We start from the raw sequence: 23,463 nt of genomic DNA on the forward strand, positions 1-23,463 counted from the left end.
ATACTGCAAGGACAAAATGAGCAAGGAGTCACGGGTTGGGCTTATCGTCTCAGCCGTTTTGTGTGATAACGTTCCACTGGAGGCCTGTCCTACATGGCTAGCCAGAGCGCACACCTCGTATTTAGCGTGGCCTGTCTGCCCTGCACCCCTGGCATTTCCTGTGAGTAAAAGAGGGAGTGGGCAAAGCTGGCAAGAAGCACCCATTTCAATAATGGATACCAGATGAAGGGTGTGTATATATATAGCCTACATATATATGTGTGCATATGTATGTGTGTGTTCACATAGTCATGTAAATCCAATGGTAAACCCCACATGGCAGTTGTACATACACACAAAACACACAACTTTCCCTCTCTAAAAACCCTGCAGGAACTTCAGCTCCGCTCCACTGTTTTCCCTCCCATGTTCTTCTACGTGCTCTTTGACTTTCCAAAACAAGATGAATCAAGCGACGGCTCCATCCAGAGGTCTTTTATTTCTAGACGCAGGGCAATCTCCAAGAAACAAGAGTTCATCCAATCTAAACACATTCTGGTACAAAGAGCACTTGTTTAGACATTCTTAAGATTTTTTGCAGAACATAAACTCCCAGAACTCCACCTACCCCAACATCTGCATGTATACACACACACACACACACACTTCCTGAGGAGTAGCTGACTCCACCCAAAACATAATATTTCCTCCCAATAACCTCACGTGGATTGTTTAGGAGCCTTTCTCACATACTTTTTACACGTGGAAATAAGAATCTAAAGATTGAAAAAAAAGAAAAAAAACAACTTTTTTTTAACTAAAACATTTTTTAAAAATATTACAACTCTTACCTTGACTTCACATTTCTTGTGGCAAGCTATTCGGCACACTAGAGAAAACAGAAAAGGAAAAGAATAAAATTAACTTTACAGTTCAACTTTTACAGTAAACACTGAGGAGAAATCCAAACAGTGTGGTGAAGTTTGAATCATGACATTGAGTAGTTGTCAAGGAGGTATGAAAAAGCATGAGGTTCATTCAAATTCCACCGAGTGTTTGCTCTGTGGTCAAAGTCAAATATCATCTGCTGTTAGCAGGCTAATGCTGTCCAGTGTTATCTTTGCACTCTCAGGACACTGGCTCGTTGTCAGAAGCTTAATTCATTATTCTGAAATACTTGTGAACACAGTAAGAGATGACATGCAAGTAGCTTTATATCAAACATATACATATAACATAATAGACAAAAATCAACTCTACCATATCAAGTTCACCATGTTTACCATCTTAGTTTATTATATTGGCATACAAACATTTGCCATTTTAAGGGAGTGGCCTTAGTTTAGCAGGTATTGGGTCATTACACTGGACAAAGTGGAATCAGGATCTGATGATGGTGCTGCATGAAAAGTCAAGGGATCACCACAGTTATTACCCTTCATCAACTGGAGAACACAAATGCACAAAAGTGTAAGGCATTTCATTCAATATTCGTTTTGCTATGGACTGACACTGATGCCAGCTTGGCTAAAAACACAACAGCCTAAAGTTTCCATTCATTAGAAGGAGGCGGTGTTACGCGCAGGTTAGAATTAAGTTCATAAAGATATAGAAAATCTAGTCAAATAAGTTTAAAAAAGTTGTTTACCTAATAGAATTTCAACAAATGTTTTTGCACCTTCCCCTCTCCCCTCAAGCCCTCTCTGCAGACTCCCACTGGGTCTACAAATAAGGGTCAATAGGGGAGAGCACCTGGACTGTGGCTCGTAAATTGTCAGATCCCCTCACAGGACGAAGAATGAAAACACAGCTCAGTGTGTCGAGGCATAGGCTTTCCAAATAAAGAGAAGCCCGTATGCTTTTACTGGAACACGTTACACTTTATGTAATGAGTTATTCTTCCTGTCTTGAGTCACATTTTTCAAAGCGAGTGTAATATCCATTGTGATTAGATGCTAAGTCACTGATATGAGGCTGGGAGATGGCCAGTCCTCACATTGTGTGAGAGTGGAGATCACGTATATGTGTGTTGTCAGTCGAGCGTTTTAGAAACCCAGTAATCTCTGTAATCTTTTTTTGCTCAGATATACAGTGCGACTCTTAAACGCTTTGCCCTCTCTGATGTACAGTATGTCTCTAAATCTCACAGTATATTAACAGGATCCCTAATAAATCCCTTTGTTCTTAAAACCATGTGATCTGTGTGTATTATTATTAAAGATTATTATTATTATAGCACAAGGGTAACTATTGAGTCTAACTATGGGATCAGACAGAACACAAAGCTAGTTTTAGAGGCAGCACAGTTACATATGAAATCAATGGAAAGACATAATTAGATGCAAATTTGCCCGAGGCGGCGTGGCCTTACACAAGTTGAAAATGCATCCAAGTTGAAAATGTTTTATCTTTAGCAAAAAAGGTATCATGCTCATCCCGCAGCTTTTATGAATCTGCTTAATAAACATACAGAGACAAGAAGAAAAAGGAGAGAGACTGGAGGGACATAATAGAAAGAACTGGACGTTCTGGTGAAATCTGAGTTCAGTCACAAGCAGGCTCCCACACTCACAGTCAGAGGGTCCTTCGCTTGCTAGCTCACTGCTAACATCTGTACAGTCTGTACAATGGCTGTTTGGGGTAAATAAACACAAATGGTCCAGATGTCAAGTGATGCTTGGTGAAAACTCACTTCACTTCTATTTGAAGACAAACAATTCACTTTTATCGTCTAATTGTTTTCACTGTGGTGAAATCTGAATAAATATTTGAACGTAATTTAAAAAGCAGACTCTGACTCTTATGTTTTGGTTCACTTTGACTGACTACTTTGTGCAATATATTTCAAAAAAAAGGACAACATGGATCACAGCTCAGACATAGGTGAGGTGCACCAGCTACCAACAGTGCTAACATGACAAATCCACAAATAAAAATGTTTACAACCAGTTGTTAAAATGCAATATGTTAACCTTATTATTGATTAAAGGCAAGAGGCTCTTAGACATCACACTGACTGGACTGATAAGTTTATTATACTAGCTGAATCATTATAAAAACTTATTTACAGACTCCTATCCTGTTGCCATTCATTCTTTTTAATTAGATTCATTGTAACTTTATAGGATTTTAAAAACCTTAAATAGCCTGGCTAAGGGTCAAAGGTCACGTGTTAAGAATAGCTACTGTCAAGCTGTCAACCACAAGACCTTGAATCTTATCCAGCAAACATTAATTTTTCTTTTCATTTCTTCAGGGACACCAGCAGCATTTATTCATTTGGAGGAGACTAGTATTTAGGTAACCCACATGCAGCCATGTTTTACTTGATTGACATGTCACTAGTAAAACTCTACATTAATTGATAATATAACTTACATCGGGTATACAAAAAAATATTATACGGTTACATGTACACGAGGTGAAACGTGGGTTAACTTCTAGTTCACTAATAAAGTGACAGAAAAGGAGAGTATATATGCTAAAACTGTGGAAAGTGATAAACTTTGTTTCTTGAGCCAAATGTGTAATTACATCATGGTGCATTTAGTTTCTATTTAAGCACACGCAGGACTATATTTGCACTTGAGGGGTAACATTTGAAAGTCAGTATGACTTCTTAATTAGAGGCCTTCACATGTGGGTGGCACTGTCAAATCCTACCGAGATACACATTTCCATGTCTTCCAAAAAGTGTTCCCATGGTCAAACCGAACTGTAACACAAAAACGATGGAACACAATAAGTTTGGGAGTGGCAAGTTAACTTTCATTTTATTTCTTTCTTTATGAATAAACATGTCTTTCAATTTCTTTGATTGGCAGAATGAAAATCCTTGAATACAATTACAGAGTATCAAAAGTGTGAGACAGACTAAAAATGTAAAAATGATCACTGGACCAAAGATAAGACCAAAGACAACTGTCTTTGACCTATACAAGGGAGTATTTTCCACAACATTGATGTTTTTTTATACTATAGAACACAAGAATAGAAGTTGTGACAAGAAATAAAGTCTATTTACTTTAGTACAGCTTTGAAGCACTTGTACTTTGAGAATTTACAGTTATGTTTATACATCTATTGTACTACATTTTTAAAAAAATATTGTAGTTTCTACTCCATTACATTTATACAGGGGCTATACCTGCTAGTTACTGCTGCACAAAAGTAGCCAGGTGTTAGGAAGTTAGGAAATATGTGATTTTGGCAAATTGTATGCACTGAGAACGATAACTGGGTACATCCCCCCTCCCCCCCAGTCAATCAACAGAAGGATGAGTGAGATGTCAAATAAAGCAAAAGCAGCTGTGTGGGGGGACCATGGGTGGGTTAAGCTTTTACATACAAATTATGTGAAACCTTTATAAAAACAAAAGGTGCGCTGTGGTTGATTGAAATACCAAAAAACATAATAAGTGCTTAACATTTGCTCCACCTTAAGCAGCTAGAACATTTAAATGCTGCTTATATTTAAATGCATCAGCAGTACCAAATTGGTAATACAGTATATAATCATATAATGTAGTCAGGGTCCACTCATGCATGGTGAGTAACTTCATAACTTTTGATACTTTAAGTGCATTTTTCTTGATAATGTTTACATAATTTTACCTGAGTGATCCAAATATATACCACAGTAATTTTACACTGTGGTATGACTTCTTTTACTAGTTTTAAGTAAAACATCTGTATACTTCTTCCACCATTGGAAAATTGAACGTACACTGAGGCCTGCACAGAGTACTCGTACATACTAGATGTGACATAAGCCTCAGGGAATGCTCTCATGGACATGATATTCAAACAAACATGGCTGTTTGCTTGATAAGCATTAAAGCCATGTGCCTGTCCATCAGGACGATGTCCAGCGCCGTTTCCAGCACGTGAGTCCCCAGTAAACACCACTCCTGAGCCACATGGGAAGAAGCAGGACTTCCATATTGGGTGTGAAAGCGGCGAGCCCAAAGAGCTCGGGTTAGGCTTTACCTTGTTAGGAAGTTGGAGCGTTGGAGAATAAACAGAAATGTTCCTGGTGGAGTGAAAGAAGAAAAGAGGGGGTGGACGGGTGTTTAGGGGGGGGTTGAGTAAAGAGAAGATGCCAGAAAAGAAGAGAAGATATTGGAGGAAAAAAAACATCTATGGGAAGGATGAATAACAGAGTGGGGGTGCAACAACTGCTGACATCAATCATAAAGAAAATGAAAGGAGAGCAGGGATGGGAGTTGGTCAGAATGAGGAGATGATGAGGAGTGTGGAACACTAGTTGCTATCTGACTCTGAGTCTGTGGTATGCTATACAACATCGGAGGGGAAAAAATGATAGAGGTTGGGGGGGGGGGGGGGGGGGTGACTGACGCTGGGCAATTTCCTTCCCGAGGTCCCTTGGAATGAGTGTATACTCCCACAGGGCTGGGCTGAACCCCCTTTCAGTACTGAACACAATCAGAGGGCAGGGCTGGAGAATTTCCTCTTCCCCCCTCCCCACTCTCTCTCTCTCTCTATCCCGGTCTCTCTCTCTCCTCTACCTCAAATGCACAGTCACAAACACGTGAGCACCAACACGTGCACATAAAGTGTACTAACATAAACGGTACATCATACACGACACATTCTAACTCTCTGAACAAATGACTTTTTTGTTTTTTTCTTACAGTACATAATGTCTGAATATTGATAAGACAGGGTTTATGATATTTCATATTCTATATTTTTCTTATTGTCAACAAATCCCATGAAGTGTCAAAAGTGTTGTCTCTGTGCCTGATATACCTTATTCTTCTGGGCCATTGAGCTCTGTTGTTGTTCAAATATGATTCTAAACACATCACTGAGCCGCACTGTTGCACTGGGCGACACGCTCTTTTGTTATGATGATCAATGGCACTGTAGTTTTGTTTTGTTTTTTTATTTTTTGAGGCAAGCCCACATACACCGTCCTGCTGCTGTAAACACTCAGCAGCACACCAGATGTGAACTAATCTGCAGCTGGAAATAGTCCTCAATAAATGCACAGTTTCCAATTACTGGAGTAATGCCCCCTAGAAACTACAGTGCCCAGCTATTTTAGTAAACTGTTTAGTCTTTTTAAGGATGAAATTTTATATTTGTGACCTGTTGTTAAAGATTCACGTTTTGAGTAGGAACCAATGGGCTTCAGGCTGAGTGCCAGAGAGGGGGCAGGCACATCAGAAGTACTGAGACGTGGATTAACGCATAGTTGATTTTGGTCTTTTCATGAGCTTTGTTGACAATAAGAAAAATATGAAATACCGGCTGTCTTATCCTGTAAGCTCCATATACAGGTTGTAAACAGCCCAACTGTTCATGTCTCCACAAGCCAGTGTCTGAGTTTGAATTAGAGGGTTTCTGTGAATTTTTCGTACCTACCTGAAAACATCTGTGCACAATGGCTGAAAACCCTCACATGCTGTGGTGCAACTTTGTCCATTACAATCACACCCCAGCCTTAACAGATCACACACCGTGCACTAAAAGTTAGGATCCAACACCAGCCACCTGTCAGTTTATTACTGGTCTGATAAAAGTGAGGATTTTTTTTCATGCATGAACCAACAGTGGCAAGTGGACAAAACACATCTATATCTTTGCAGGTCTATTAACACCATAGAACTAACCACAGAAGTGGGTGGATGGTTAACTTGTGTTGTGAAGGTATGGCACCAAGTTAGCTTTCAGGTCACGAAATATACCCTCTGGAAGTGTCAGCCACGCTCAGCTCTTGCAGTGAAGCGGCCATAAACAGCTGATTACCTTTCATGACTAAACCTCTCTTCTAAACAGCTGAAAAAACGTTTTATGTTTCATGTGCCTACACATTCGCTCTGACACCCGTACGTGTCTCCCTGTGATCTCTCTGTAGTTTCTGTGAGGTATTAATGTTAGTTATAATTGACACTCGGCCATCAGTATCCATCATCTGACTCATACAGGGGTGTCATCATTCAGCCCACACATTTTCCCCAGCTGAAATCCCTGCCAGTGCTGGGTTTCTGTGGGTAAAGCCCCACCTTCACCCAGCTGCGAAGGCTTTCTTAACATGGGAGATTCCCGAAAACGGTGCAGGAGGATAAATCCTGAGTTCCCATGGAATCATGTGTGTACTCAGATCTGTGTCATCTGTTTGCTTCATCCTGACAAAACACAACTTCTGTTTGTTTACCTTTGTGTGTGTTTTTATGTCGCTGTGAGTATTAGTCAAGCTTTGTTTGGCTGAAACAGCTGTTTCCCCCGATGCAATCAGTAGCTACCAAAAACACAGAAAGTTATCATGTAAATATAACAAGAAGCATGAAAAAGGTGGATTAAACAGTGTGCACAAGTTCAGGATTGAAGTTTGTGCTAAAATATCAGGGAATTTATTCTGGATGTCGGTAACAAATGTAGTGTGTACAGAAGGACAGAAATATTCATTGGAAACATGGGACTCTGATGCCACCTGGTGGTTGTGAGTGAAACTACACATAGGGTACATGAGATGGGTGGCACTTGGGTTTTGATGAGTTGTAGATGTTCAAATCTACTTACAGAATATGAACAACTATATAATGAATAATAATAATGTGTTTTAATCTTCATCTGCTGATGAAAATCCTGAATGTGATCAAAAGCTCCTGAACAGGAACTAAATGAATGATACAATCAAAGGCTCCAAAATGGACCTTCATCAATCTTTTACCCAAAGTCAAGAATGAACTTCAAAAAAACACAGAGCTGAAAAGTTAGTATATGAAAACATATTCAGCAATGACGTGAATATGTGTATTGTTGTTGAATCATAGGGTAGATCACATAATTCATTTGCAATGAATCCTAATATTACTATTATCATGGATTCTGTTGCAATTAAATAATTACAAATACCAAATTTATATATACTATTCTATGTTTTATAATTGGTTTTAATCCAGGTGAGATTTTAAAGATTTACATAAATATACATTTTCTTGATTAGCTACATGGCAATCACCATGTAAACTATTATACCAAGTGTCATTTCTCTAAAATAATATGGATGTGGATGAACAAGTACAGAAGCAGAAGCTTTAACCTGCTCTGAAGAATGTAGAGCTGAACAACAAATTCAGTACATTTGAATAGAACTAGTCTTTTTGAGGTTCAACTGCTGTTCAGCTGTAATATTTCCACTCATCCAACAAGTGGCTCTCTAACTGCAATAACTGCTGTGGGGCTGCCATTGTGGGAATTGTGCTCTTACATTTGTTGTCAACTCTTAACTAAGTTTCAGTTTTACTATAAATCACAGTTCGTTCACATTATGGCTTAATTTCAATTGCCAGTGAGCAGTGTGAACACTTTTGTGGAACAGGTGTTTGCAGGTAAAGTAAAGAACAGATAAGAGAGTAAACGTTCAACTGAATATTGAATCTCTTCATTTCACTCTGACAGCATAAAAAGTCTGCGTCCCCCCTGTCCTGCTCATGGAAAGTCATTGTCCAGTTATTTCAGTCAATTAAGATAATAACATTAGACTGGGAGACAGTCCCTACCCATCACTAACAGAAACCCCAACGGTCATCTTTATCCATCTGCTCCATTTAATAGGCTAATGACTTCTGCCAACGCAAGGAATGGCACATAGGGAGACAATACAGTAATGGTGATTAAGCTAATTGCTATTGCTCTGTGTATGTGTACTTGCTGTGTGGGCATTTGTGTGTGTGTTATGAACTTGGCTGTTGACTACACGCACTGATGTAAGTGTTATAAGCAATCAAACTATTTTGATATCAAATAGTAACACATGTTTTCACAAGCTAAAAATGTCTCTTTAACATTAGTGCAGGACTCTGAAGCTCTATAAGCAGCCTGGCATGTGCTGCATACCAGCTGTATGAGCTCAGCAGTCAAGAACAGAGCTATGATAACCTTTACTCTCCCTTACTCACATACACACCTGCTATTGTAATGTTTCTCCAGCCAGTCTTTGAAGGTCTGTGTTTACACTGGATCCCTGTGGGACAGTGGTGTGGTCTCCTCCAGACCAAGGACGCACCAGTCACCGCAGAGCACCGCACATAAAAACAGTTCACACAATCGTTCTAGGTTTGTTTAAAGGTCTTTCTAATGTTTTCTTCAAGCTAGAATGGTTTTGTTTACCACTGTACAATAGCTGAATGCATGGGTGTCTCATTAGGGGGACAAATTTAGGTCACACAATTACAAACAAAAATCTAAGGATAAAGTCTCTTTGACCAAATTCTGAGTTTTACCTTTTAAGGATGCAACAGCCCTTTATTGACCTGCCACTAAACACAAACCATTCGTTTAACCTGAACTGCACTACAGTGAATGAATAGAAAAGCCAGTTCCTGCCCTCAGGGCCTTTCCTCTTAAAATACCCTACCGCAGAGCACAGCAATGTTTTTTTTTTTTGACTGGAAAACTGCAGTCTTGACCTGCGTCAACATGCTATTGTCAAAGTAACTAACACCTTGTATCCTGGCAACCACTGAAGAGAGAGGAAGTCCGAGTGCTCATGTCATTATGTGACCATGTGACTGGAGAATGTTAGTAAACAAGAGCAGCAGAAGGGAAGTAATGGATGACTGAGGGAGCAGCTGGATCCTGTAACGCTTCACTCTGACCAACAGTTAACTGATGCATCAACATAAACCTCTAAGATGTAATTAAATGTTGAATGTTCATAGCATTTCAGTCTTTCATATATAGGATTATGGGTTGTTTTAAATGAAAAAAACATTATTATTCTCCTAGCAGCTGCAGACGTTATAAAATTAAAAGAAAACGGTAACATTTTGGTTTTATGGTATAGAGTTAGATGAGAATACAACCAGTGAAATGAATATGAAACTATAGTCATACTGTAAACAGAGGGAAACAGTTAGCCTGACTCTGTCCCAAACAGATGTAGCAGACGCAAAGATACCCTGACTTTCTGTTGCTAGTATATGTCCAGCTCCAAAAACATAGGCTCCTACACTTCCCGTAATCCAATTTGATCATCCTGAGTAAACACCAATGTTTAAATCATCCTGCTCCTACTTTGTAGCACAGCCTTTAATAAATCTGTTTCTCCAAACTCAGACTCCTCCAGAGTCACAGGAGACATTTTACAGCTGTTTCAAAAAGCTGTGTTGCATGACCAGTGACAGAATCTCCATGTGTAAAATGAACAGAGTGAGCCTTAAAGTGATTCCCCTCCAAAATACTGAAGTAGTTTAACTCTCAAATACTGAACTGCACACAGGTGCAAAGTTTTCACAAAATGGGAATTTAATGAGTCATAAGACAGGGATACAGACATAGCGTCTGACGTCTCCTGTCTGAGCAGGAGTCACTTCACTTTGTCTTGTCCTCGTAAATCTGCCTCAACTACACAGCCGCATACGCAAACACCATTTGCTCGTACACAAACCCAGATATAACAAGGGAAAGAGAAGCATACTGTGGTAAATTAAATCAGAACAGAGTTAAATGCAGTCTTGTCATGATGGTTTATTTCTCCTATCAATCAGTTCTTACAGATGATGGTCCCAGGTGCTGTTCTGTGTCATTTTATGGGAAAATGTAAGTGGCTGTCTGCTCACACAACCAAACATTATGTATCCAGAGCAGAGCGACAGCAGCAGCCCATGCAATTTGTGAGTATTTTTGTACCGAAATATAAACAATGTTTTCATTCCAAAATCTAATCTTTCTTTTAAATGTTCTTATTTGGTAAGTGTGAGAGAGTAAGATTTATTTTCCCTGGTTTTAGCAGATTGCTTTCGATAAGTTTGCTGGGATGAAGGCTGCTCAGTAGAAACAGTCTGGTTCACACTACATCACCTTAAGGACAGGCCCTCTATTTATGATGGTAACACTCAGCATGTAAAACAAAGAGGAAAATCCAAGATTTGATGATATACACATCACACTATACAACCCACTGAGTGTCTAAACAACATCTGGACTCAGCAGTTTGATCACAGAGTAAAATGCAGGCTAAATGCTGGCTGCCAGTTGGACTTTTCATTTGTAAGCCTTTATTGAGGAAAAGGATTCTGTGCCATGGTCTGTTCCAGCAACACCTTGCTTTACACTCACAATGAAGGTGGTCACAGTGACACCTGGTATACAACAGCACAACCACAGTTGCTGTTGGCTGAGTTGCTCCACCATAGCAGTTGAAGGTAAACATTAAGCTTTACATGCTGAACTGAGGCTGTACTGAGCAACATGTAACTGTGTAGGTGTGGAGCAGCCTGCTCCTGCAAAATATTAAGCCAGGATAAATAAGGATAAAAAAATATATATGCAAAGTGTAAAGTCTGTACTGTACAGCAAGAACATCATAATAAATGTTACTTTTTTTATTGAAAACCTATCAGTATGGTCCTGAACATCATGCAGCAAAAAAACAAAATGTAATTCTGTCAAAAAAATCAAAAAGATGTCAGTGTGCAGAGAATGATCTTGTTTTTCGAAGCTGTGCCCTTCAAACAATTTTGGGAAGCTACAAGCTGTATATTCCCCTCTTGTGTGCCAAATCAAACATCCAGCCTTTTCCGCATGGTTTCATTTGACGTTATCTGTCTGAGAACAGACATTTCCACTATGACATGATGTGCTGAGCAGAGCAGGATCATATTTTCTTCAGTTTTGTTTTCACTCGCATTGTTTTAAGCCACAGCAGCCACATGGCAAAGGTTTACTGAGACCGTTCAGAAAATGGCGACCACGTTAAAGCCTGTGACTGAATCTCAGTTACTTTCCTGCAATTGTTTGATGTTCCACATAATAGTCACACCCAACAAGCATCTGTGCAGGCTAAAAGAACAACAACAGAAAATATTTGACACCAGGGACCCCGATGAAGTTACATTAGTTTAAAAAAAAAAAAAAAAATTTAGGAACCAGGGTGAACCAAGGCAACAAAAAAAGCTTTAAAATGTAATGTGTTTCAAATGGAAAAATATACTTCTATCTCTATAAAAGGTTATTTGAATCAAACCATGCACATCAATCAGTAATCAGTCAACCACAGAGCTTCTTCTGTAAACACCATTAGGGAAATTGAGAAGCTGTTAACCCTTAGCCTTTCTGTGGCTTCTTTTGCCCTCCTCTGTCACTTGATTGACTAAACCCAGACACAAAGATGACCCCAGGTAACCTTGGATGACTCCTCATTCAGACCACTGATGGATGTTGTAACAGATATTGCCTTCATTGTCCCAGCACGTCAAAGCAGTTACAGCAGATTCCTGCAGTGGGCCTTAGCTCTCAGTTGGGGGAAGAGTTGGGTAATCAAACAATAGTTTAGATTATGAGTGCTGAATGTAAATTATGTCGCTTGCTTTGTCAATTTTAAGCAATGATCCATAACAGATTACATTTTCAAAGTAAGCTGACCCAAACACAACATGGGGTGACAGTCAACTTTCCCAGCATTAAGAGTTGGGACATTTAGTCCCAAAACAGAACAGGATGTGATAAGATCTTACTTCTAACAGGCTTCAAAGTACAAAATGGCCAGCTGCTTGTGGTACAGCTAAAAGACTCAGCCTCCCTGCAGGTTACAGTCTCCCTACAGTCACATTTAACTTACCAGCTCACAAAGGCCCAGAGGACCCCATTGTATAATAAAGACATCAATAGAGTGTAAAAAAAAAAAAAAAAAAAGTGACTAAGGAGGGCTTTTGTTCTGAAGCATCTGTGTTCTGTGAGGTTACACTGACTTACCCCGCTAAGATGAACCGTGAAGAAACCACAGAGTATTGCACACTGTCAATGGCCTGTTCTTACTGTACCTTATTAACGGCATTCAGAAACTGATGGCATTTAAATTAACAACATATCCTCATTAGGTTAATGGAAAAGGTAATCTGGTCACAATTACGTTTCCTATAAAATGTCGCAAATTAGTTGCATATATATGTCATTTCTAGGAAACGGGACTGTTTGAAACAACACACCTGTCAATAAGAGTTTTTGGTGTGCAAGAACTGCATCATAATCAGCCAATAAAAGCCCCCTATCCACAGTCACAGTAATGAAATTCTATTAGGCTGACCAGCTGTGACCAACCAGATCTCTAAGAGGCAGGGAGCGTGGGCATGTCATCTTTAAATAAACAACAGATTGACAGATTCTGATTTCAGTGTTTCAGCAGTGTTCAGTTTCTCTTAAAAGTGACTGAAATAAGATGAGTGTCAGTGAAAGGTTGCATCAGTAGGTCCAAGAGACCAGACTTTCGGAACAGGTGACTGACCTCTGCAGACAAGTCCGTCCTGGATGATGGTCTGTTTACACACGCTGCAGTGCTTGGCCTTCTTGAAAGTCTTCACCCGGAACGTATGGGAATGAAGAGCCTCCAACTCCTCTGGCTGCAGATAAGAAAACCAAAACAAAAGACCACAGAGGTGGAATGTTAGTGTTACAGTGCTGTGACCTGATGGGACTTCAGTGAATCCAGGTGGTGAGAGTCGGTTTGTAGAGTTTTATCTTTTTGGTGCAGGTGCTCCACAAAAATATTTTCTTCTTAAGAGGTTCATTTTATATAATAGACCATGTGCAGTACATAAAATGAACAACTGGCCAGACACATAAATCACATACGTCCATACTCACACTCATCTCAGGCACAACCTGTCCAGAGCATTACAGGCACATTATAAGTACTTCTACATTACTATACTTAAAACTCCACATAAAGTGTTCAAAATGCCCTCAAGTCCACACAAGAAGTAAGGTCGTAGGGGCTTAGGTAGGCAGAACAAAAACTAGAAAAAAGAGAAAGCAGCCTGATCTCTTCTGTTTCCTTCTTTCTTTCACTCTTCTCCTCCCTCCCCCTCCCAACTTTTGTCCTGTCATCTCCTTTCCCTCCTTGCAGGTGTGTTACACAACTCTTTGGAGAAATTCTCTGACAGTGTTCCCCACCCCTGTTCAACACCCCTGTGTGTCTGTCTGCAGCCTGCTGCTTTTCCTTCACTGTGCACCAGCTACCACACAATCATTTTCCTGTCCATTCTGTAAACTAGGCATTCAGCAACGCTGGAGAGCTGACAGAAAAGTCAAGCTTTGGAAGTGTGACTGTTTCCTGCGGTGTCTTTACGAGAAACCTGCATTGTGTTTCCATTTGCCCCCTAATGACCGAGCGTGGGGAAATGTGACATCATTTATGTGGTGTGTTTGCTCAGCTGGTCTCCAGTTCAGCTTCGAGGTCCAGCTCTATGGGAATAGTGGTCCAACCTGACCAAATTTTAATATTTTAGTTATTATGTTGTGAAAGTAGTTAGCCACAACATGTTTTACATTTCATCAGATACAGTGAAATGGTATTTAACATAACCCAAAATTAACCAATTATCTGAGTCACATTTGGTGACAGAGAGCAGAATAAAATACACATTTTAAAGGCCATTTCACAACATAGAATAAACATGCCTATATTTCCATATGTTTCTATATGTCTCTGAAAGCATGTGTGTGTTTCTCAGTGTACACATGTGAGTATGCACATGCAACAGAGATAATGGATGTGTTTTCGAAACAGGAAGGGCGCGTTTAAAACAGTGTCCTGCCATGAGGCTTCCATTAAGTGCATGTGCATGCTGGACAGGGCAAAAAGTGGCCATGTGGTTGGCATACTGGGGGAATTAGTACAGGAATTTTCATATGGGAAGACCATAGAATCACCAGGCATGGTAAGGAAAATCTAGTAGTTCCCTGCCTGAAAGAACTCCCAGATTTACAAACCACAGTAACCTTATAACCACTAATGACCCCCTTTTTTTTTTCCTTCTCATCAGTCCTAAAAGGCAACGTGTTGGAAAAGTGGCTTAGGGTGTGCAATGACAGCACAGACCTAACACTTAAATGATAAACCAGACTGAGTATCTGTTGGACTCTGTTCACTCTGATGTGACTGTCCTCTCGTCTGTTATTAGCAGAAGGAACCAACTTAGCAGAAGGAAAGTACAGCCCCTTGTCTGTTTCGAATGATGTCTTATTTCCAGGCAGTGAGGGATCCACTTAGCACATAGCCTTCATACTGAGACCTTCATATGATTCCAGATGTGAAAGAAACAGTCTCTACACTTGTTTAAAAGTCTAAGAACACTGTGCTGAAAGCAGCATTATCTGGGCTTGTTCTTGAAAACTGAAAAATTGTTTAACAGAATGCCTGCATTACAGGAGGGCATGGTGTTTACTGGGCAGGCAGTGGCGTGCCGTCAGGACTGCGTCATTGTCAGTTAATGGTAAGTACATCTACCACTGATTTTTTGGGGGGGGATATTTTTCCTCTATACTGCACAGGAAGCAGTGCAGAAAGGTGGAGATTTCAGCACAGGAAGGACAGGCAGGACAAAATCATGAGACAGGACAGGCCCTGCACTGCACGTCACTGCAGGCAGGGCCTCACAAAAGACAGTACTGAGTTGCATTATGGGATTGTGGGGATGCTAGTGCACTGCCTACACTTCAGCAAAAAAAAAAAAAAACCCACAGGATCATCCAGCAAAACAGATGAATGTTTGCCTCACTGTAATGCAGTATCATGAGGCAAGGTTCAGCTTTGGCCAACAAAATATGTACAGACACACATTCCTGGTAGATTGCTTGGTAACACGAGCACCATATTTATGCTTTTTACCATGAGATTGTCACAACAAACCATAAAATGACTGGGACCATAATAACTCACAGATTTATTACTCAAACTGGACTTCTGAATCATATTTCATGATCTCACTGGTATCTAAAAACAGAACATTCCCAAAAACACAGCTATCTCAAGTGCTTTCACTCTAATTGCCTGAAATCACACAATTTTATTTTAAAAAGACTAATTAGATGAAAGGTGCAACCCAGGACAATGGATAATAAAATACCCATGTATTATTTTATTTGTTTGTAAATAACCTTTATCTCATCTAGCTTTTAAGAGAGTTTACACGATGGAAATGAAAACAGACATTAGGAGTTCCCACCCAACTGTAATGACACTAAACACCTGGCTATTTTAATGAGGGTGCTGTAAGAGTCCTGCTCGCGGCTCTGTAAGGATGTACTTATAGGCACAGTGGTGCTTTCAGCTAAGCGCAAATGTAAGCGTGCTGATAGGCTCACAATGTGAACATGCTGATGTTTAACTGGTGTGATCTTTAACATGGTCACCATCTTCATTTAAGTGTGTTAGCATGCTATCAATTGCTAATTAGCCCTAAACCCACAGTACAGCTCAGGCTGATGATAATCTTGTTAGTTTAGCAGGTGTCTGGTCATAAACCAAAGTATGACAAGTTGAAATTTTTGATTTCTTCCAATATTGTAAGACAAATCAATAAAAAAATTATATATATGTCAAACTCCAGGTAGCACTAGAGGAAACGTCTCATCAATAAATGGACATTTTGCAAGAAGATGGTGTATAACCAAAATCAGAGTTTATTCTACTAAACAGCAGACTTTCAAAAAGCTTTCAAAAGCATTAGGATTCTGCAAAAGGTGCATTGAGTAACACCTACTGTATGATTATTAATTAATTACAGATTCTCCAAATTGGTGATTTTAAATATTTCATGAGCTCATATGGAGGTTTAGGAACTCAAACAGACTGATATTACGTCTGGCGTTTTTGGGGCCTCCATGTGACAGTTCAGTGTTTGTATTTCAGAGCCACATGGCAACAGCAGGACAGCCGGCCCTTCATTCCATCTCCTGGCTACGCCTTACCACTACATAACATGATTAGCTTAATCTAGTTAGGCTGAAATAATGACCATGGCTGTGTGGGACGCGCCACCTTGGCAAGGAGGGGTTTCTGTGTGGAGGGGTGGAGGTCTCTGCCTGGCATCCATACATGGAGTTATCCGAGGTGCCCCCATGCCAAGGCTCAGGCTGGCACCTGCTGGGTTGGGAATCTGGATATGGATTTCAGGGGATTGGGAAGGGGTGATAAGAGGGTTTAATGGTACTTTGTGTGTGTGTGTGTGTGTAGTATATTTGTGAATGTGTGTAGCTGTCATTCTATATTCTGGTGTTTCAAGGTGGACTGTTATAGTAATCCAAATATTTTTCTATTCTGTCAACATGACACCAGGCTGATATCTCTGGAATGAGGCAGTGAGCAGGCTTTGTGGTGACCACAAAGAAAACAATCCTTTGGTTTCACTTGCAGACTGTTAAGGAATCAACTGTCAACATAAAAAGAGTCAATACTGTCTGCAGAACGAACAGGACCGGGCCGCAGGCAGGTGTTCGAGGAACACCTTCTTTAATTGCTTTTGTCAAAGTGTCTACTCTCAAACCACATCATCCAAAACCGTCATTAAGTGCAAAGAAATGGACGTTTGGTCTGCAATTATGTAATCTGTATTGAATGCAGCTACCACAAAGCTATTTGGGAAAGTGACGTGAACTAGAAGCAAGGTTTAGTGACTTACAAAACAATGTTCAGTTTGTACAATAAAAACTGAAGAGATGTCAAGAAGAAATGTGCTGCTGGTCATTTTATAAAAAATACTGTTTTAATGTGGTATGATACACAAAATACATCAATTAAATGTAAAACATAATAAATAACATACACTGCCGGTGATTAGCTTTAGAACACCCCCATTTTTCCAGGTATAACTGAAAGCTCAGCAGCTGAAGTCCAGTGAAAAACCTTAAATGCCACAAAGGTCAGTGGGAACCAAAAAAATTTTTTTTTTAAATTTCACCAAAAACAGGCCTTTTTCAGGGATGAAGAACCTGCTTAACTCACAGCTTACCTGCAGCAGTGGAAGACTTCCACTGCTGCAGGTAACTTCCACTGGAAGTAATGACGCCTTGAAAGTTAAAGCCAACAGTTCCTACAGGTGACCCAACTTTAGCTGATGGCTTACAAACTCTCTGTCTGTACAAAGACAGTGTGGGAACACACTGTGTTACTACACCCTCTGATGCTTTATGAGGACAACACTGTACTGCAGGAAGTAGGACTGTATACTGAAGTAACAAAGACAGACAGACTGGTTGGTCAGAGCTGCATCCTACAGCAAGATAATGACACAAAACATTAGAAGAACAGAAGCAGACGGTAGCTTCACATGATGAAGACCAGCACAGTCTCCAGACCTGAACCACTCGGAGCTGGTTTGGGATGAACTGGACAGAAGGTGAAAACAAAGCAACCTGCTGGTGCAACACAGTTGTGGGGACTTCTGCAACAGTGTTGAGACAAAGTTTCTGAACCATATTTGATTTCTGTTGTTGACAGAAACATCAGGAGAGTGTTCAGCTGCTGAATGAGTCAAAAGGTTTGATTACATTTTCAATTGTTTATTTGTTCTGTACTTTAATTTCAGGAACACTGAGATATTGAATTCTATCAATTTATATAACAGCTTGAAAAATGGAGGTGTTCTAAAACTTTGGACCTGTAGCATATAATGAAAATATATCACGCAGTATCTGACACTGTATGTGCAATGTATTATAGAAATAAATGTGGAAACTAGAGCATACATGCTTCTCCGTGATTGTGTTTTCTGTCTAATGATTTATGCATGAAACACATTTTCCAGATTCCAAATCAAATTACTTCTGCAACGTGGGGTGTGACACTTTAATCAGACCTTGTTGCCACAGCAACAAGCAATGTTTTCCTACTGTAAATGAATTTTAGCCTCGGCCTTCATCTCCCTGTCCCAGGAACTTAATCACTGTCGACTGAGTAAATTAAGTTGTTCGTGTTGCCTGTTTAGAACAATGACTTCTCATTGTTACTGCACAGTAAAGTTACAAAAGTCTGACAAGCACAAAGTCAATTCGATTTAATGATTCACAAAATACTGAGCCAGGTGTAAGTTGTTCACAAGATTCTTCTTATGTCAAGATTTATACACACTACCCCCACAGCACCACCCACAGACACATACACACATACACACCTACACATTTGTGTGTTAAACAGGCAGGATGTCTCAATCCAGGAGTCTATTCAGCGGCCTCTTTGACCACTTCTGAGCCTTCTCACACTCTACTCAGGCTCTATCCATTCACACACCAGGGCTTATCCAACAGGACAGACACTGGGGGGGGCTCCAGTCATCCAATGGTATGCCACTTGTCTTGAGTGAAGTGTGGTTTGAGGGGTATGATGTGTATGGGGATACTCAAACTGAAATTCCCTCAGCTTTAAGGGTTTCATTTCTTTCTCATTTAATTTCTTTCTAGAGTGGCTGGTAGTCCAAGACATCCTGGTTTACAAGGACAAACAAAACAAAAGAAAGATCTCTTCAGCAGGCCTGTCTATTTTAGTCCTCTTGGCCTCACCAGAAATCCAGCCTCAGTCATTTAACCTCAAAATACTATGTAAATACGGCACAGAGCAATATAGCAGGACGCTCCCTTTTGTGAGTTCTTAATTGTTTCCGATCATTAGCCATGCACCCTGCACTCAGAGTTTGTTTATTGTTTGGGGGGTGGCTGGAGTATTCGGGGAGTCGCTTGGGGAGACATGGGTGATGAGGAGAGCGATGGGGGTGGGGAGCAAAGAATTAAAGAGTTAAAGGCAGCTCTGTGAGTACGTTCACAGGAGATGTGGCCCACACTGATTATTTTTCTGTTTCATCGTGTTGCAGGACCATGCAAATGGCCTCGGTCCTTCGCATTCGCTTCACACTCACACTCTCAAATGCGCCACAAAGGAAGGAAATGGTTTCAGACAGGCAACCGGGACCCCCGAAAGCTGGGGTCAGGGTCTACACATACCCCCCTCAGCTCAGGCACTGCAGCTCCTGGGAACAGACTCCCGTTCCCTTAGAGACGCACGCATAATCTCCTGCCTCACACTCATTAGCACACATGGGCAAAACAGGCACTCTTGTGCATTAAAATGTGCAAACACATACACACACACACATGCAGATGAACACACTTTTACGTCAATGCACGCACAAACATACACATACATAGACACATGCCCAACCAGCTCTCACACATTCCACCCTACTTTTATACTTTTTCCCTGCTAAACAGCTTTAAAGAAGAGAAAGCTCTCCAGCCTGCATCTGCCATCCATGTACCGCTTATTTATTTTCTGTGAAGTCTCATCATTTAAAACAATGATGGTCCTGTAGGACTTTTATCAGCACAGTGGTATGTTTTGGTTGGCCCCTTCTACTGCTGTTTGCAGAGTTTCTCCTAATTATCTGGGGCATTTTTGCCATGTCACTTTTAATTTCACAGGAATTCCAGGAACCGTCAGGGGAGTTGCTGAATTAGCCTACCTTGTACCTTGTACTCCACTACACTACACTACACTGTTTTTAACAAAGAGTCTGAACCAACTGGCATTTGCAGATGTCACTCAAGATTTGAAACTCCATTACTTGATTTTTTTTGCTACTTGGGGGAAGCAGAGCAAACTGAAAACGTTAAACGGACACATTATCGCCTCATAACGTTGATATGCTGAACACATTAGCACCAATTGCCTATTTACACATCCAGCAGACAGAGCAACATCAGCGTTCATTTGGAGTTGTTTTTTTGTACACCCCATGCAGGTAAGTAGCATTTGTTCTCCTTTTGGCTCTTGTTTGGTCTCTACCAACTCAACTAAGGGAAATATCTGGCTTTTTAGTTGCTGAATTCTCCACTATGTATGTACACTATGGACACCAACCGCATAAACACAGCAGAGAAAAGTATCAGCAAATATAATACATAAAAATATAAATAGGACCATTTTACAGGCTCAAATATACTCATCACCAACTTCTCACATCAGCGTTAAAAAATGAGTCTTTTTAATTTACGACAAGTTACAGTCTTCATATTTATTTGTGATTACACTTTTAACACACTGGCCAGCTGGAGGACAATCTGGCGTCAGAAGGACTAAAATGTTAAGCAGAGCAACAAGTCAAGGATAAGATATATTTCAGTTTTGTTAAGTGTACCGTGACACTGGACCTGGATGTCAGGACACTGCCAAAGTAAAGAAAGACAGGAAAACAACCAGACAAGCAGACAGGAAAAGGAAGTAGAGCACCTGACAGACAGACAGACAGACTGATCTTGTTGGTAAGATTAAGCTGAAATTTCTGTTGTGTAACAAAATCCCCTTTGTTTTTTCTGGCTTTAAAACCACACATACATCCTAATTTTTCAGCAACACATAATTCATACCAAGTTAAATACCACTGGTGACCCACAGTTTGTTTGTTTCAAAAGCACCTGCTTCTTGAAAATCACATTAGAATGAGGCTGAAAATTGAGATATGAAATGTATCATCATTATTAATATTACTAAAGTTATCCACTATAAGACATCTGGGAATCTGGTATTTGCCAAATGGTGCATCTCAAATGTCAGACAGAAGAGTTTATCTCACAATGGATACACTGTGTTTAAGAATCAAACTGTTCACACTGAGCAGCTTCAGTATATGTTAGGCAGTGTTTTACTATGGAGATAAACCCTTCCAGACTCTACACTGCGACAGACATTCCAGCTGAATAAGGTAACCAAGGAACTGTTTTTCTCCTTAAGCATAGAACTCCAAACTATTCCCTCAACTGTTTTGAACGTGTGACTCATGCAGAGACTTACGCAGACACACAAACACACACTGATTTCACCTCTGATTACTCTGGCATTCACTTTCAGCACTTCATGCATTACCTCATACATGGAACCATGTTCACCTCTGTTCAGTGCACATGTTCACATGCATACGCTGGATGTAGGGTATTTAAAGCCATGGAAAACAGTGACAGTCCAGGTAACCCCTGATCCTTGGCCTTCATGTTCAATTCTTTTCACTTGTAGCCAACGTTTTGGAGGATTGCGTATTTAAGTTTCAGGACATACAAAAATGTACATCTACTTTAATGCCAGTTTTTCATCTTCTTGCTCAAAGATAATAGATTTTCTTAAATAATTTTTGAGTCAAAACCTTCCAAACAATCATCAATCATGATTATTTAGGTTACTGTTTAATTTTTCCTTAGTTCAGGACTTTGGTAGATGATGGGACTTACATCTCAGGAACCCACAAGGCACTGTGCTCTGAGCCAAATGCTATTAATAATAATAATATAATATTTACACCACTGATTGTGATTATTACAGCACTTATACCGAACACAGCTCATGTGATCCTGATCAAACGTTTTCATAAGTGTTCATACTAAATTGGAAAACATCAGATCTCTTTAACAAAAATAAACATTACAAATGGGGGGAAAAAAAGAACTGGGACACTGAGTTGTAGTGTCAGACAGAAAGACCGAACGATAGACAACAACACAGACAGATAAGCACGACCAGTCTGGCCTTTCTTTCTGTGTTTCTGTACAGTCTGAATGAAGTCAATGAAAAGCATATACACACATACACACAACACCGTGGCCCCCTCTAACCAGAGGCTATTGTTCGTCCTGGTGGAGCCAGAAGACTAAATGAGACCTCTCCAGTCAACTGGGTTAATCAGCCACTGACACCCCCGTCTCTCATATGGGACACCATATGCATGGATGGATATTTTAACAAGACGCAGTGGGGTGACCGCCGCATGTCTCCATCTGTGACTGTTTGCATGTGTGTATGCACAGTATATGTGACGCTCACTCACTCAGTGAGTAAGCAAACAAAACTACTTGCTGAAGAGTGCAGAGGTTATTGTTTTCTCAACACACCCCTCTTCTCTTGTTTTGTCCTACCGGCATCGCCACTGGGTAGGTTCCCATATAACAAGGCAGCTATTCTTCATCTTTCAGGAGCCAGCAAGGGCCAGCTGACCTTTGACCCATCTTCACGTCTCTTCTTCCCCTCTGCCTGACCTCTTTCCCCCACACTCTCCCCTTGTCTAGTCAAGACTTTCCCTACCTCTCATCCACCTCTTCTCCTGTCCAGTCACCTTAAAGCAAAAGCTCCACTCCCCCTCACATCCTCACTCTGTCTCCCCTCGTGTTGTCATATGACTTCAAAGAAGCCAGACAGTTTGCACTGGAGGTCCATGGGAAAGAGGCAGAGAGGCAGTCACCCTAACCTCAAAGGAAATCAGTGAAATCCTTGTTGTGATCAGTGTGCAATCACAGCTCTTCGTTTGACGACGCATGATCCTGTCACAGGCGAGGCTTTGTCAAAACGCACCTTGCTGGAAACCTGTGAAATTACTCAATGGTTCACTCTGGCAGATATCACGATGCATATTCTTGTAAGAAGCAGCTAGCAGCAGTGATAATGCCAAACACAAAGTTAGCACCACAGGCAGAGAGAAATTACCTGCGTGTGGCCAAAAACATCACAAGTGAGGGATGGGAATCGAGACCTTGCGCATGTGAAGCGTTTGTAGCTCCTATAGTCCCCCTTCCAAACCGCATTCACACTGGTCACTCACTGTCATCATCCACAACGAGTAAATTCTTTTTGTCTGTGGTAAACACTGTAATGTTGGTAAAATGGTCATTTCAAGTAAGCATTCAAACACCAGCAATATG

General features: G+C 40.5%; 1 protein-coding gene across 9 annotated transcripts in view; it reads right to left on the minus strand.

The window, feature by feature from the left end:
• tns1b (tensin 1b) overlaps positions 1–23,463 on the minus strand; it is a 154,513-nt gene that overhangs the window by 95,074 nt on the left and 35,976 nt on the right. For all 9 annotated transcript variants that reach the window (XM_041058054.1, XM_041058045.1, XM_041058051.1 and 6 more), the window contains exons 2-3: positions 13,235–13,349; positions 831–868 (exon numbers count right to left, since the gene is read on the minus strand). In XM_041058054.1, coding sequence (XP_040913988.1) covers positions 831–868; positions 13,235–13,349 — 153 coding nt within the window. The remainder of the gene's footprint in view (positions 1–830; positions 869–13,234; positions 13,350–23,463) is intronic.

This window comes from Toxotes jaculatrix, chromosome 15 (genome assembly GCF_017976425.1).
Source record: "Toxotes jaculatrix isolate fToxJac2 chromosome 15, fToxJac2.pri, whole genome shotgun sequence".
Taxonomy (NCBI): Eukaryota; Metazoa; Chordata; class Actinopteri; family Toxotidae; genus Toxotes; species Toxotes jaculatrix.